Source organism: Antedon bifida, chromosome 6 (genome assembly GCF_963402885.1).
Source record: "Antedon bifida chromosome 6, ecAntBifi1.1, whole genome shotgun sequence".
NCBI classification, from domain to species: Eukaryota; Metazoa; Echinodermata; class Crinoidea; order Comatulida; family Antedonidae; genus Antedon; species Antedon bifida.
Window position 1 is genome coordinate 28,206,704 of NC_136231.1, and position 17,079 is coordinate 28,223,782.

The 17,079-nt window shown below is 34.8% G+C and overlaps 2 protein-coding genes across 4 annotated transcripts in view; both read left to right on the forward strand.

The window, feature by feature from the left end:
* LOC144845510 (cilia- and flagella-associated protein 300-like) overlaps positions 1-15,668 on the forward strand; it is a 32,745-nt gene extending 17,077 nt beyond the window's left edge. The window contains exons 1-8 of one of the 3 annotated variants that reach the window (XM_078702896.1): positions 525-542; positions 2,125-2,241; positions 11,338-11,413; positions 12,121-12,193; positions 13,360-13,526; positions 13,753-13,925; positions 14,168-14,228; positions 14,681-15,668. In XM_078702896.1, the coding sequence (XP_078559022.1) occupies positions 2,144-2,241; positions 11,338-11,413; positions 12,121-12,193; positions 13,360-13,526; positions 13,753-13,925; positions 14,168-14,228; positions 14,681-14,809 (777 nt within the window). In that variant the 5' untranslated portion in view covers positions 525-542; positions 2,125-2,143 and the 3' untranslated portion in view covers positions 14,810-15,668. Of the gene's footprint in view, positions 1-524; positions 543-2,124; positions 2,242-3,129; positions 3,229-11,337; positions 11,414-11,995; positions 12,194-13,359; positions 13,527-13,752; positions 13,926-14,167; positions 14,229-14,680 lie in introns of those variants that run through there. The other 2 variants (XM_078702897.1, XM_078702898.1) reach the window with 2 other exon arrangements.
* On the forward strand, positions 5,014-9,725 carry LOC144844946 (uncharacterized). The gene has a single exon (XM_078702061.1). It carries the CDS (start codon positions 5,025-5,027, stop codon positions 9,723-9,725), a length of 4,701 nt encoding a protein of 1,566 aa, XP_078558187.1. The 5' UTR covers positions 5,014-5,024.
* Positions 15,669-17,079: the final 1,411 nt, after the last annotated feature.

The window sequence follows — 17,079 nt, forward strand, 5'->3', positions numbered from 1 at the left end:
AATAAACATGTTTTAAACAGATAGTTTGTCTCCGTGGTTTTTGTATGCGGTTAATGGAGAGTGAAATAAGATCAAATATAGAACATTTGCAAAGATGCCGATTTCTAGACGAATTTTCGAAGCTTAGACTAATTCCGTCGCCGCATAGGCATATACGAAGTGGAGTTTTTAAAGTAAATAACCTCACCTAAAATTTTAAAGTCGCATCTGGATAGTTGAAATTTTAACATTATCATAATTATCATAGGTGTATGTAATAAGTATAATTGCAATTCTGGGCTCTATTTTCATTATTAGCTCTGCCCCAACCATGGTGGGTTAGTAGGCCTATTGGAGACTTAATATTTAATTTCATATTTCAATGAATAGGTGCGCTTTCCAGGGACAAGCTCTGGCTACTCTTTGGGAAGTAAGTAGGCCTAGAGTGTACTACTCTACACGTCCAGTGATTCCATGATGAAAGAGGGCGCTGTCAAATTATTTAATTCTTCAAAACAACAACAACGCGTACGACGAGAATTCGTAATTAGCCTACTAATTAGGTGATCATTTAGAATAAAATGATCACCTATTGTTATTGTATAAAATCTTTATTATTATTTTTTTTTTTCTTTTTATTGTTTCTGTACACTATTTTGTGTAACAATTATCTCAAAAAGTTTAATGTCAATGATTACAAAAATTTCAGAATATCTTTCAAATAATATAACTTAATCCTAATAAGCTTTCCAGCGTGATCACTCATCCGTGACGACATTTATACGCCATTTTGCGAAATCACATTATCAATCATATCTCCATAATTCATTATCACATATTAATGAAATTCACTACACGTAAACTTCAGATCAAGGGTAAAAATATTAGCAAATAAAAACGCACGCGCACGTAGGTTCATGCGCATGATATCGCGCGTTAAAAATTTAAAACGCTCAAAATTAAGTTTTGATCAATTTAGAGCATGAATTAGGCCATTTGCGTGTTTCAAAAAATTACTGCGCAAAAATGCGTTTTTGCGCGCGCGATACTTAAAAAGCGTAAAAAACATGAATTTTTTTTACAAATCTCATTCTACTCACCATCCTTAGTACATTCACCAAATTTGAGTCAGTTCCGACTTAAAATAACGCTATACGAGCACGTTAAAAATGACAAAGTGCGCACATTAATTTTACAAAAGTTCTGAAAATGGTGAAAAATAGGTCTTTTTTAAAATGAAAATAATTCTTCAGAATGCAAGATGACCCCCGATTTTTTTAACTTATTCTGGAAGCCATTGAGTTGTAGATATGAATTCATGTACACATTTTACGTACAAAATGTTTTGACGTCATCAAATGGCCACTTGAATTTAAAAATTAGGATTTGTTATCTTTTTGTGTAGATTATCACATTCAACAGAGCGCATCTTGGTTATGTGTGCTCGAATTTCGCACAACTTTCAGTATGTGCTTGCTTAATTAATTATCTTTATCATGAGTTGACACTATCTTCATTTTAATGACGTCATCACGCGTAAAAACTTGAATAACGTAGGCCGTGTAATTTCACCTTCGCAGTAAATTTGAATATCTTACAGCTCTTCAGAATTGAAGGTTACCTTGATGATTATAATTTATTATGAAAGCTGATGAAATGTAGATATTAATTCATATAAAAATTAAGCCTATCGGATGTTGTGACGTTAACATATGGCCAGTTGAAGTGAAAAAGTAGTTTTTTCATATTTTTCGTCAAAGTTATACACAATTCAAAGAGCGCGCACAGCGCTTCCACGTGCCAAATTTTTTTCCAAATCTTATATTTTTTTGCTCAATTAATTATCTTTCGAAATTGTCATCTTAAAGTTTAGTTTGATAACGTCATCATGCCAAAAAATTAGAACATGTGTGTCCCGTAATTTCACCTATGCTACACTGTATATAGATATACAGTATATATTGTACATATTGTATATGGCATATAGGCACAACTCAGCACTATAAGCATATAATAGGATGGCATACATCAACATTTTCCGATCGTATGTTAACGTACGTGCATGTTTAAAAAAAATTTATTTCAGTAAAATGATAAAAATGATCACCTATAATTCGTCAAAGTGACGAATTAAATTCTAGTTAGTATTACTATTACTATTAAAATGGAAGAAGGTGGCAGAAAACGGTTTAAATTTTTAAAACTTGATAAACAATGTGTCTTTACTACTGATAAAAATGTTAATGAACTCTTTCAGAAGTGGTGAGTCTCGAATCACAAATCTGTATTAATAATTATAATTATTTGTTGCATCTAATTCTAGGCTAGGCCTAGGCCTAGGCTAGGCAACTAGGCTAGAGGGGGATCCAGTCAAGTCGCCCCATCTTTTCTACGGAGCGCCATTTATGCCTTTATTTACTTCCGAAATAGAAATAGTACTAAGGTAACTGGTCCAGTGGATCAAATTTAGCACCAGTGGAGCACAGTGATATAAAATTATAAATAGAAATAAGTCACTGAATGTTAATTATTTTCGTATTTTAATACACTGTGTTCAAGTGGACCCAATTTGGCACGCGCGCCAGAGGAGCACAGTGATATAAAATAGAAAAAGTCACTGCATTTTAATATATTTTCGTATTTTAATACACTGTGCTTAAGTGGACCCAATTTGGCGCCAGGGGAGCACAGTTATATAAAATAGAAATAAGTTACTGAATTTTAAAATCTTTTCGTATGTTAATACACTGTGCTCAAGTGGACCCAATTTGGAGCCAGTGGAGCACAGTGATATAAAATAGAAACAAGTCACTGCATTTTTTTAATATCTTATGTATGTTAATACACTAAAAATGACTTTTCAATGTTTGATTTTAGTATTCTTTATTTTTTGCATAAAAAGGGACTGTAAATTATAAACTTATAACCCTCCCTACCCTAACCCTTTTATAGTATTCGATTAGATCATAGTTCAAGAATTTAGATTTTCACTCCAATTAAGTATCCAGTACATGGTGACTAAGTTGTTCCATCCAACCCAATATATTTATAGAAAAGACAACTTCAAAGAAAATGTCACTTAGAAGGGACACAGACCAAGGCTATTAAGTACATTTTTTGGTATCTTTATGTATGCCTACCTATATCCAGTGAACATGATGTTAACATTAAATATTCTCATCCCTAATGTGGGATTTTAACGCGTTTCTAATTATACCAATCAGTTCCAGAGTTTTGGACAATTTTGGGGTAAGGAACACAAATATCTGTAAGTGCAGTTTTACTTGCTCATAATTTTTGGTACCAATGTATAAAGCAGTACCTCTTTATTTTGATGTAAGTTGATTGTAGTTTAGATAATTAATGACATCACATAAGGACATAGGTTATGTTTTTTTAAAGATTTATTGTCCCCCAAAAACAAGAAAAATGAAGATTAATTATAATTTTTTTTTTATTCCCCAAAGATTTTTCCTTTTATCCATTTACACAAGGTCCATAGAATATATAATCAAAAACAATCCCTCAGGATGTATCCTCTTTTATGGATTTAGAGGCTCCCTGGTGTCACAAGTGACATAAAGTTGTGTATATATTTTGCAAGTCATTCTTACTTTTCCTTTGTTTTCACTGTTTGAACCTTTCTTTTGTTTTAGGAAGCTATTGTGTGAAGCCAGTGGAGCAGAGTTTTTGTGTTGCAGAGAAGGATTGTGTGGTGTTTGCTGATTGGAGGAGAGGTATAAGAGTTAAGTTAGTGTGTGAGTTGCTGATTGGTGGAGAAGGATAGGGTGGTGATATGTGGATAATTGAGGGAATTTTGAGGGAGATGGAAATTGAGAGGAGACAGAGAAGGAGGGCTATGTTATGTTAAGCCAGAAAGGGATAGGTGAATATTGATATGAGAAACTAAGACGTGCAGGAGAAGAAGTAATTGAATTATGGTGAAATAGAGCTGAAGCAGAAAGGAAATAAAGAGATATACATGAAGTTAATAAATTGTGAGTTGGAGATAATTATGGTGATATAGAGCTGAAGCAGAAAGGAAATAAAGTGATATACATGAAGTTAATAAATTGTGAGTTGGAAGTAATACTATAAGGCTGTACTTAAATGTAGAACTGTTAATTGTTGAGATTACTGAGGATTAATTGAAATTGTGAATGTAAATTGACGGAAGAAATAACTGTTGGAAACAGCAGAAGTTGTTGCATGTAAAGAATTGTTTGGAAATATTGAAGAGTAACTGGATTGATACTGATATTATTTTACGTGGAAAAGGAGAAAGAAATAATTGGTCGGGGAGCGGATTGCAGTGCAGAACGACATCAAGAAACATTTTAACGTTATATTTGATTTATTTATATGTCAGAAAATAGGAAGAATTATAATTGATAATACAAGCAGAACGGGAGCAGAGGCGTGGGAGTTGTTTATTTGCAGAATCGTTTTAACTTTTATCTTTCTAATTTGTTTTGTGTCAGCGTAGGAGAGAAGGCAAGAAGGAACGATATTGTGGACATTTATTATTGTTTAATTATTCATCTTGTGATATTATTGTATTTGAAAGGGGGGTTTCGGGGATTTATTTAAAAATAAGAAGATTGTTGATATTTTGTTTGGAAGGATTGGGAAATTTGGGGAATTGCATAAAGTTTGTGGGGAATAGGAATACGGTATCATTGTTTGAGAATTGGTTGGGGTTTTTTTTGTGGTTTTTTTTGGGGGTTTGAATTATAAAAGAAAGAATTGGTTGTCAAAGATTATTATTAAATTTTACTTTTTACATTTATATGTGTACAGTTGTGGCTATTTACCGTTGTTCATCGTTGGTTACCAGCAATTACATGTCCGAAAGAGCCGTAATTGCGGCTGTGTGACATTTATGGGGGCTCGTCCGGGAGACTTTGTAACCTAGCGTGAACATTGGTAGATGAAACAATTGTACGTGATTCTTGGATTGTCTATTTGCCATATTATTGGCATACTGTATACTTATATTGGATACTTATATATATATATATATATATATTTTTTTTTCTTAAGAAATGGATCTCACTAAAATTGTTGACGCAGGAAAAGCGTTGGGGTTAGATGGAGTGGAATTAAGAGAGTTTGTGGAAAAGAGAGAGGAAGCTGCCAGAGAGAGAGAAGAGAGAGCACGAGAGAGAGAAGAGAGAGCACTAGAGAGAGAAGAGAGAAACAGGGAGAGAGAAGAAAAACAGCGAAACAGGGACAGGGAGAGAGAAGAAATGGAGCGAAACAGAGACAGGGAAGAGAGAGAGAGAAGAGAGGCACTAGAGAAGGAAGAGAGAGAGAGGAGAGAGGTACTAGAGAGGGACGAAGCAGAGAGAAAAAGAGCGAGTGAAGAAAAAGAGAGAGAAAACGAAAGGGCGAAAGAAGCTGAGAATCAGGCCTATCTTATAGAAATGCGAAGGTTAGAAATCCAATTAGAACAAGAAAAGAATCGGGCACGGCCGGGTGGTAGAGTATTACCCAATCCTGAGTCACGGGTTAAGGCCAGTAAACCTAAATTACCCCCTTTCCATGATCGAACAGATGACCTAGATGCCTATCTGAAAAGGTTTGAACGGTATGCGACTAGTCAGGAGTGGAAAGAAATTGAGTGGCCGGTTAACTTAAGTGCCCTACTAACTGGGAAGGCTCTCGAGGTTTATTCCAGGTTGTCGTCAGCTGAAGCTAACGATTACAAACTGTTGAAATTGGCTCTTCTAAAACGGTTTCAGTTAACCGCCGATGGATTTCGACATAAGTTACGAACAGCTAAGCCCGAATACGGAGAAAGCGGCCCGCAATTTGCTGCGAGGATAAGCAATTATCTTGATAGGTGGATTGACCTAGCAGAGGGGGAAAAAACCTTTCAGGGGTTAAAAGATTTATTGCTGCGAGAGCAGTTTACCGATGGGTGTGGGAAGGACCTAGCTCTGTTCCTAAGGGAACGTCAACCGAAAACGATACAAGCGATGGCTGAAATTGCGGAGCAATATTTGGAAGCTCGTGGGGGATTATTTGGTAAACCAATAGAGTTTAAACAAAAAGAGCCAAATTCTCCTCAACTCTCCTCTAATAATGTTCCCAGTATATCCTCATCACAAAGCCCTTCTAGTTTCCGTAGTCCAACTTGTTTTATATGTCATCGTGTAGGTCACTTAGCTAGAAATTGCAGAGCCTCAACTATGCATAAGCCAAACTCTCCTCCAAAATGTTACCGATGCTTAAAAACAGGACATATTGCCAGAAATTGTAGACAGGACGCCAACAGTTGCGCTGGGTTGTCTACTTCACCACAAAAAGAGTCTGATTGCCAGAAATGTACAAAACAACACGAATGTAAAGCCAAAGAAGAAATTCCCGATGTGGGTGCCAGTATGGTTACGAAAATGTCAGAGTCTTTAAATCAATGTTGTATCAATAATGATGGTGATAAGGTCACTCTTCAATGTGGGCACTGTCTTCCAATTATGACAGCGGCTCTAAATAATTCAATTAGTAAAATGCCCGTTTATACAGGTTGTGTTGGGTCACGCTGCGTCTCTGTTCTTCGTGACAGTGGCTGTAGTGGGGTGGTTGTGAAGAAAGATCTTGTATCAGCCGAACAATTTACTGGTAAGGAGAAAACCTGTGTGCTGATTGATGGCACGGTCCGCAACTTACCGGTTGCATTAATACATGTTAATACTCCATTTTTTTCAGGAAAGACGTATGCACTATGTATGAATAACCCTATTTATGACTTGATATTAGGTAATATTGCAGGAGTACGAGCACCAGGAAATCCAGATCCCACATGGACAGAGCGAAATCTTCAAGGATGTTCTGTTGTTACCCGGTCTCAAGCTAACACTATGGATAAACCATTCAGAACACTTAAAACTACAGAAATACACAAGCAAATCATCACAGCGGGAATTATGAAAACCGCCCAGCAACAAGATATCAGCCTTGCAAAATTCAAGGATCTTGCAGAGAAACAAACTACAACTGTGAGTAACAAACAAGCCGAGGCTAGGTTTATTTATCATAAAGACCTATTATATAGGCAATTTTCCTCTCCTAATATTGAACACGGGGATAAGTTTACCCAACTAGTAGTGCCAGCTGACTATCGACGCCAGGTAATGCGCCAAGCCCATGAAACCTTATTAGGAGGACACCAAGGGGTAAAAAAGACGACAGATAAAGTGTTGACAACATTTTGGTGGCCTGGGGTAACTGCAGATATTACTCGATATTGTCGATCCTGTGACATTTGTCAGAGAACTGTACAAAAAGGTAGAGTTACGAAAGTGCCTCTAGGAAGCATGCCTTTGATCGAGGTGCCGTTTGAACGGATTGCCGTTGATATAGTTGGTCCCATTTTCCCCATGTCTAAAGGTCGTAATCGTTATATACTCACAATAATAGATTTTGCTACTCGTTATCCAGAGGCAGTGCCTCTACCAAATATTGAAGCTGAACGGGTTGCTGAGGCCTTGGTTGGTGTTTTCTCTAGACTTGGTATCCCGAAAGAAATGCTTACCGATAGGGGATCACAATTTACATCTGAAGTCATGAGGCAAGTTAGTAAGTTGTTGTCTATACGTCAGGTAATGACATCTCCATATCACCCAGCTTGTAATGGTTTGGTCGAACGGTTCAATGGAACACTCAAACAAATGCTGAAACGTATGTGTGCAGAAAGGCCTACTGATTGGGATCGTTACATTGACCCACTACTTTTTGCGGTTAGGGAATCTTCACAAGAAAGTTTAGGGTTTTCTCCTTTTGAACTGTTATATGGCCGTACCGTACGAGGACCCATGTCCATCCTAAGGGAATTGTGGACCGAAGAAATCGAAACACCAGAAACAAAAACCACCTACCAGTACGTTATGGATTTACGGGAACGACTACATGAAACCTGTCAGATGGCTCAGAAGAATCTACAAAAATCTAAGGTCAGGTACAAACAATATTATGACAAAAAGAGTAAGTCCCGGGAATTTGAGGTTGGGGATAAGGTACTACTTTTATTACCCACAGACAAAAACAAACTATTGCTTCAATGGAAAGGTCCTTTTAAGGTTGTAAAGAAATTTGGGTATCTAGACTACCAAATTGACCTTAACGGGAAATTCAAAATATTTCACGCCAATCTCTTGAAAAAGTATTACGAGCGAACCGCAGACATTAGTGCTGCCTTAAGGGTATCCGAGCCTTCTGGTATCCTTGAATTAGCTAGCACCGCTGTTATTGAATGCGAACCTAATGAAACATTTACAAATAACCAAAATTATCATCTATCTAATGAGAATCTTTTACAGCTCCACCCTCTACTAGCAAAAGAAACAACAGCCGACATCCACATCAACGAAAGCCTGGATGATACACTAAAGCATGAGGTGCACCGACTTATCGGAAACTACAAAGATGTACTGACGGATTTACCGGGTAAGACTACACTTGGGCAGCATGAAATCAAGCTGGAAACTGATGATACAATCCGTTCCAAGCCCTATCCACTTCCACATGCGTTGCGAGGTACCATTAAGGATGAGGTAAATATGATGTTAAATCTGGGTGTAGTGGAGCCTTCAGGGGCACCGTTTGCCTCTCCAATAGTATTGGTAAAGAAACCGGATGGGTCAAATCGATTCTGCGTGGACTTTCGAAAACTTAATCAGGTTACAGTTTTTGACGCCGAACCGATTCCGGACCAAGAGGAACTGTTCACAAAGTTGGCCCATGATCATTATTTTACTAAGATAGATTTAAGTAAAGGGTATTGGCAAGTTCCCATGGATGAAGCGTCAAAACCTTTAACAGCCTTTCTAACACCAGATGGTTTGTTTCAATTTAATGTCATGCCGTTCGGCTTAGTCAATGCACCGGCTACTTTCAGTCGTATCATGAGAAAATTACTCAAAGGAATGGATAATACACTTAATTATATTGATGACATTCTAATTCACACAGCTTCTTGGGATCAACATATGAAATGTTTGTCTGAATTGTTTGGACGTCTCCGCAGGGCCAATCTAACTGCTCGACCAAGCAAATGTTTCATTGGTTATGAAACAATCGAGTTTCTTGGCCATGTGGTAGGGAAAGGAAATGTTCAACCTCGAGTGGAGAAGATACAAAGCATCTTGTCAGCCAAACAACCAGAAACAAAGAAACAACTCCGGTCATTCCTTGGGATGACCAACTACTATAGAAAGTTCATTCCTAATTACTCTGTGATTGCTTGTCCATTAACCGACAAAACGAAGAATCGGGAACCTAACCGAATATGTTGGGAGAAGGCCCAGGAAAGTGCGTTTGTTAAACTTAAGGAAAAATTAAACAGTACTCCAATTTTATGCCTTCCTAATTTAAACAAAGATTTTATTTTGAGAACAGATGCGTCCGAATATGGAGTGGGAGCGGTTCTAATGCAGCAGTATGGTGACGTGAAGTTTCCCGTGGCGTACGCTAGCAAGAAACTGCTTCCTCGAGAAAAAGCATATTCAGTGATGGAAAAAGAATGCTTAGCCATTGTATGGAGTGTACGGAAATTTGAGTCTTATTTATATGGACGAAACTTCACGTTGGAAACTGATCACCAGCCGCTTGTGTTTATGCACAGAGCGAAATTGTCCAATGGGCGAATTATGAGATGGGCCCTGGCTCTACAACCGTACAAGTTCCGAATAGAGGCGATTAAAGGCAGTGAAAATGTAGGAGCTGATTATTTAAGTCGAGTGTAAATAGGACCCGTCACGGTATGGAGAAAATGTTGATACATTATTCTTTTAGAGGGGAGTAAATGTCACAAGTGACATAAAGTTGTGTATATATTTTGCAAGTCATTCTTACTTTTCCTTTGTTTTCACTGTTTGAACCTTTCTTTTGTTTTAGGAAGCTATTGTGTGAAGCCAGTGGAGCAGAGTTTTTGTGTTGCAGAGAAGGATTGTGTGGTGTTTGCTGATTGGAGGAGAGGTATAAGAGTTAAGTTAGTGTGTGAGTTGCTGATTGGTGGAGAAGGATAGGGTGGTGATATGTGGATAATTGAGGGAATTTTGAGGGAGATGGAAATTGAGAGGAGACAGAGAAGGAGGGCTATGTTATGTTAAGCCAGAAAGGGATAGGTGAATATTGATATGAGAAACTAAGACGTGCAGGAGAAGAAGTAATTGAATTATGGTGAAATAGAGCTGAAGCAGAAAGGAAATAAAGAGATATACATGAAGTTAATAAATTGTGAGTTGGAGATAATTATGGTGATATAGAGCTGAAGCAGAAAGGAAATAAAGTGATATACATGAAGTTAATAAATTGTGAGTTGGAAGTAATACTATAAGGCTGTACTTAAATGTAGAACTGTTAATTGTTGAGATTACTGAGGATTAATTGAAATTGTGAATGTAAATTGACGGAAGAAATAACTGTTGGAAACAGCAGAAGTTGTTGCATGTAAAGAATTGTTTGGAAATATTGAAGAGTAACTGGATTGATACTGATATTATTTTACGTGGAAAAGGAGAAAGAAATAATTGGTCGGGGAGCGGATTGCAGTGCAGAACGACATCAAGAAACATTTTAACGTTATATTTGATTTATTTATATGTCAGAAAATAGGAAGAATTATAATTGATAATACAAGCAGAACGGGAGCAGAGGCGTGGGAGTTGTTTATTTGCAGAATCGTTTTAACTTTTATCTTTCTAATTTGTTTTGTGTCAGCGTAGGAGAGAAGGCAAGAAGGAACGATATTGTGGACATTTATTATTGTTTAATTATTCATCTTGTGATATTATTGTATTTGAAAGGGGGGTTTCGGGGATTTATTTAAAAATAAGAAGATTGTTGATATTTTGTTTGGAAGGATTGGGAAATTTGGGGAATTGCATAAAGTTTGTGGGGAATAGGAATACGGTATCATTGTTTGAGAATTGGTTGGGGTTTTTTTTGTGGTTTTTTTTGGGGGTTTGAATTATAAAAGAAAGAATTGGTTGTCAAAGATTATTATTAAATTTTACTTTTTACATTTATATGTGTACAGTTGTGGCTATTTACCGTTGTTCATCGTTGGTTACCAGCAATTACATGTCCGAAAGAGCCGTAATTGCGGCTGTGTGACACCTGGAATCATACAAATGCATCTTTCGTTTTTTTTCTTTTTATGTATGGTATCAAATCAATTTGTAAAATTCTTTCTTCCGTCTATGTGGATTGTTATGTTTCTTTTAATTTCATCAGCTAATTTGTACATGCATGTCAAAATAGAAGTGATGAAATGCCTGAAACCACAATGAATAACTCACCGGGTAGATTTTTCTATGTACATGTCAAAATGAAAAAATATACTTTAAATTATAGGGGTGTAAAGATGCTTATTCAACACTATAACTATGATCAGATGTTTCAAAGTTACATGAAAGATGATTTTATGAAGGTAACTTGTTCATTGATCAATCTTCTTCTCATTCTATTTTAATTTTGTTTATTCACATGGATTCTAGTCAGCGATTCAGCTTGACGTGATTGTTTAGCCACGTCAATTTTGAGGGCGTATTGACTGATTTCAGCAAGCTGTACCGATTTAGCCAAATATGTCATGTTTAATCTCTAATTTGTCATTCTTTGCGTTGTGTAAACAGTTCAAAACATGCACTGAATGCACTTGTGGCAAATTTTAACACTAAGCCCTAAATTATGTCTAGTCTTTCATTGTGGTAATCTGAATAATTATTTTACATTATATAAAGTTCTGGTTTTACACTTTACTGCATATTATATTTTTCCTTAAACCTAAACAGAAAATAAGCCATAATATGCAGTTTGGACAACCTCTGTATCTGTATACGTGTGTAAAGTACTACATCACACATTCTTTGTTGACATCAATACCATACGTGATATTAATTGTTGATGCGTTTCAACGTGCGGATTGCATTTCACATGTTTATAATTTATTTGTTGAAAATTGAATAAAAGTTTATTTTAGACAGTTATTAAAACAAATGAATGATTTGTATTCGTTGAGTGGAGAGACTATTCCATTCAATGCTCTATTTTAACCCGGCCCCACCTCATTAAATGGTCATAATTCATCATTGTATACCACAAACTATCTACTGTAGCACATTACTTTTTTTTCAGGAGTTTTTTGAAGATTCAAATGTCACAGACACCTTAAACATTATAAACAGCAGTGGTGTTGCTACAAACTTTGGTAGGTTAATCATTTATTTGATACAAAATATATAATTAACTAATAGATTACTTTAAAATCATTAAAAAAAACAGGTCATTCTTGTTGTTAAATATACGAGGAAATATAGAAAATATATATGTACTACCAAACAGTTCATGATGAATGATATCTCGTTAATGCTTATCTGGCCATTTTCAAAAATTAGCAACCATTTACGTCTATTAAAGATGTATTGTCCCCCTGAAAAAATAATTCTTAACACATTTTTTGTCGAATATGCCATTTTAATGTAACAAACTAGCTATCCACTTTGACCAAAAAAAAAGTATTACTTGAAAAAACTGTAGTTTAAAGCAAAAAATGGTCAAATTGGATGCCAGCCAATGTGTTTTTGGTTGAATTTAACCATTTATTTTGTCATTTAAAAAAAAGTGAAAACATTATTAAGTGATTAACTTTATTTAAACTACAAAATAACATATTCTGTCTGATTCAATTCTGATTTAATTAATCTTAATTTTTCATGTTTTGTGGTGACAATACATCTTTAACTAATCTAAAAATCTCTATTATTTACTTTAAATCCAAAGGCAAATCACTGAAAAAATGAAAATGCTTTGGCTAGCAACTTGCTGTGCCTTGTTAAAAATAGAGCAGTCAGTTTTTCAACTCATGAAATATTCTCACCATCATCATAAACATTCATTATTTCTATACTATTGCATGTAATATGGCCCACAACCATCCAATCAAATGACAGGAATGTATTTATGTTATAATACTATAGGTGATATTTAAAAAAAAAACAATAGGTGACATTTTATATTTTCATCAATCTCTCTATTAAAGAATTTGACATAAAGAATTTGACTATCATTCATAACTTTTTTGTCTAAATTTCTAATTATGTTCGTGGTGAATTAACACATACGTACCACAAAGATCTCCTCCATACATTACATGTCAGTCAAGTTTGAGGCCGTGCTGGCTTGAATTTCCCAATTATTTGATATTTAATTCAATGATGAAAACTAGACAAAAACTTAAAGGAGCCATGTTACAGTATTGTTAACATCTTTTTTGTTTTACAGCTATGAATGTAGTACCTTGTCTTTATACTAGTATGTCATTTTCCTGCAATATATCATGTTACAGTATTGTTAACATACTTTGTTGTTTTACAGCTACGAATGTAGTTAGAGTGGAATGCAGCCCAGTACCTTGTTTTTATACTAGTATGTCATTTTTTGATAGACTACAGAAAGAGTCAATTGTAAGGGAAAATGGAAGTATTGCCAAATGTTTAGACGAGTTTTATGAAGGCTTTACAATTGCTGATGAACTAAGAAAGGTTGGTAGAAAATAATTCGCCCCTGGACTCCACCTTGGTGGCTCCCTTGCTCTCAGCCAATTAGGAGGGAGAACAAGTGCAGTGTTCACCACCACGCATAAATTGTTTATATTTATTTTTTCTTTTAAACACCACCCTTACTCAAATGGTGGTGAGAGCACTGACAATGAATATATTGTGTTTTTTAATGTGCAAAATATAATATCGAAAAGAGATATTTGTTTAGATGCTGCTTGTAGAAGACTGTGATAACTATGAGATGTACACTGATCAAGAGAGAGATGAGTTTCTATTTCGTCTTCTGAAACTAATTTGCCTTGGTGGCCCAGTGTGTCAATATGAAGATAACATAATACCATATTTTGATACTATAAAAGCATTATATAAAAATTTGATAAGGTAAATTTGATTGTTTGAAGTACAGTTTATTTTATTGTAGTTGTGAAAAATAGTAAATTATAAACTGATACTCTTTAATAAATATAGTGTGTGTTAAAATGTTAAACTCGTGAAGAAATAAGTACATTATTATTTCTAAATGGTAAAACTATAATATTACTGTATCACCAAAAAGCTTTCTACTTGTTTTTACAAATTAATTGTGAATTAATAGTACAGGATGCTTTATTGTTCATTCATAGTGTTCAAAAGGATAGCAAAGAGCTTCTTGTGTCTTCAATTGTATATAGATTCAAAGGATTTGTAAGTATATAATATTAGATTACTAATATTATCTTAGTTCCTGAATTAACTGTAGGATTTCAAAACAAATCCTGTTTTATAACAAAGACATTTAGTGAAATGATGAGGCCAATAATTATTTTATCAAGAAATAGGGTCTGTTTCTGCTGTAGCAAAATAAATATTATACAGTACAGTATATTTTTGGCAGCAGAATTCATAGAAAATATATATATATATATACTGTATAAAATATCATAATTTCCTCATCAAACTTGTGGATAGACAATATTGAGGAAGAGACTTTTAATTAAAATATTGAAATTATACTCTTTACCATGTTTATCGAGTAATTAAAAAATATACAGGCTCACGAAAGCCAGTTTGGGTTAAAAGAAATATTTAAAAAAAAAGAAATATTGAAAATAATGTAATTTTAAATTTAGAAATTCTGATATTTTTTTTTTTTAAAGGATAAGGATTGTATGCTAGTATTTCCAAGTAACGTAGAGCATGAGCAGAATGTAGCGTATGCCATTATTGACCCACTTAAGCGCCATGTGGCTATTCTACAACACAGATGGGTGGGGTCAGTCTGGTAATGAAATTATGTTGGTGAGGTCAGTTTTTCAGTTACAGAAATGATTATGCTTATTGTAGCACACCAGGTGCGGAATATTGCGCATAAAATAGTCAATGAACAGCAAAATGATACGCATCAGGTATAGTTTATTTTAACTCTCCAATGATGGACATATTTTTGTAATTGACGATTTGACGTGTTTGACGTATGAAGGTTTAAACTATATAAATCAAAATAGGAACAGTTCTACTAGTAAACATAACAGTAATACATATATCAACAAAAGGATAAACACTACTCTTATGGTATAAGTAAGGAAATACAGTAGTAGTATCCAATAAACTTACATTTCTGGCTTTCAGGTGTATATAAATAATCCTATTAGATACAAGTATTCAGCATGCTAGTATCCAACAAGGTATAGCATTTAACTCCTTCCTATAACACTACCCTAGACATAGACTAGAAGAATAAAAAAAAAAAAAATCCTGTACTATACTGTGTGCTAGGGTTTTTTTGGGGAAAATATCCAAAATATTAACTTTTTAAATTGTAATTATTATGCTATAATATTGCTAATCAAATAAAGATCGAAAAGTTGAATCATGGCTTGCCTTTCGTTATTTAGATTCAGTTTTATACTATTTAAACATAATCAGTGCTATTTTAGTTACTCTCTGATCTATAGAAAAGTGAAAAAAATAATATCTTTATACATCCTAAATATATGTATATATATATCTCTAAGGCTGTGTTTATACAACACCCTAAATTTGAACACATCTTTAATGTTTAGCGTGTTGCACGGGCCGAGGTCAACCCCACAAAAACATTGCAGTTATACATTAAATCGTAATACCGTGTTATACCATAGTTCATAATCCTAAGTTGTATATATACTCGCATGCATTATGAATTAATATTAGTTTATTAAGGATTTTAATAAAACGGATGATTTCATGTAAAATTTAGTTTATTGAGTTATTGATTTTTTAAATCTGCTTTTGAATTTGATTAGCGTTAATGTTAAGTGCAAAATCAGTTAAAATATGCAAAAGCACAATCATTTATTACTGTAGATTTGGTAAACATTTTCACAGCACATACTTATATTTAACGAGAGGTCAAAACAATACCCTGAGGACACTTTCAACACGCCAACAGCAACCGGGAATCCACACAATTTTAGGATTCAGCCAAGTAGCCTTTTTTGCAATTAAAATCTCATTACACGGAATCTCTTCGATGTTACACAACACACTTTTTGTAAGCGTGGTGAATATGCGTGTAATAGCATGTTGTATAAACGCGCCCTAAATCCGCTTGCACTGATGAAAGGCTAGTGTTGCCCGAAAGCTCTGCTAACTTTCTGGTTGTTTTAATTTATCATTTTGATTTAGCTTTTCTTCTAATCCTAAATTAAACATAACTTATCTATACAATTAATACTGCATCATATGTTTGATACAATTAATAACTAGGAACATACTCCGAACAAACTTTGAACATACCTAAAACATACCAGGAACATACCTGGAACATACTCGGAACATACCTGGAACATACCCGGAACAAACTCGGAACATACCTGGAACATACTCGAAGCTTACTCGGAACATACTTGGAACATACTCGAAACTTACTCGGAACATACCCGGAACATACCCGGAACATACCCGATGTCACAAGTGACATATAGTTGTATATATATTTTGCTAGTTCATTCTTACTTTCCCTTTGTTTTCACTATTTGAACCTTTCTTTTGTTTTAGGAAGCTATTGTGTGAAGCCAGTGGAGCAGAGTATTTGTGTTGCAGAAAAGGATTGTGTGGAGTTTGCTGATTGGAGGAGAGGTATAAGAGTTAAGTTAGTGTGTGAGTTGCTGATTGTTGGAGAAGGATAAGGTGGTGGTATGTGTATAATTGAGGGAATTTTGAGGGAGATGGAAATTGAGAGGAGACAGAGAAGGAGGGCTATGTTATGTTAAGCCAGAAAGGGATAGGTGAATATTGATATGAGAAACTAAGACGTACAGGAGAAGAAGTAATTGAATTATGGTGATATAGAGCTGAAGTAGGAAGGAAATAAAGTGATATACATGAAGTTAATAAATTGTGAGTTGGAAATAATTATGGTGATATAGAGCTGAAGCAGAAAGGAAATAAAGTGATATACATGAAGTTAATAAATTGTGAGTTGGAAGTAATACTATAAGGCTGTACTTAAATGTAGAACTGTTAATTGTTGAGATTACTGAGGATTAATTGAAATTGTGAATGTAAATTGACG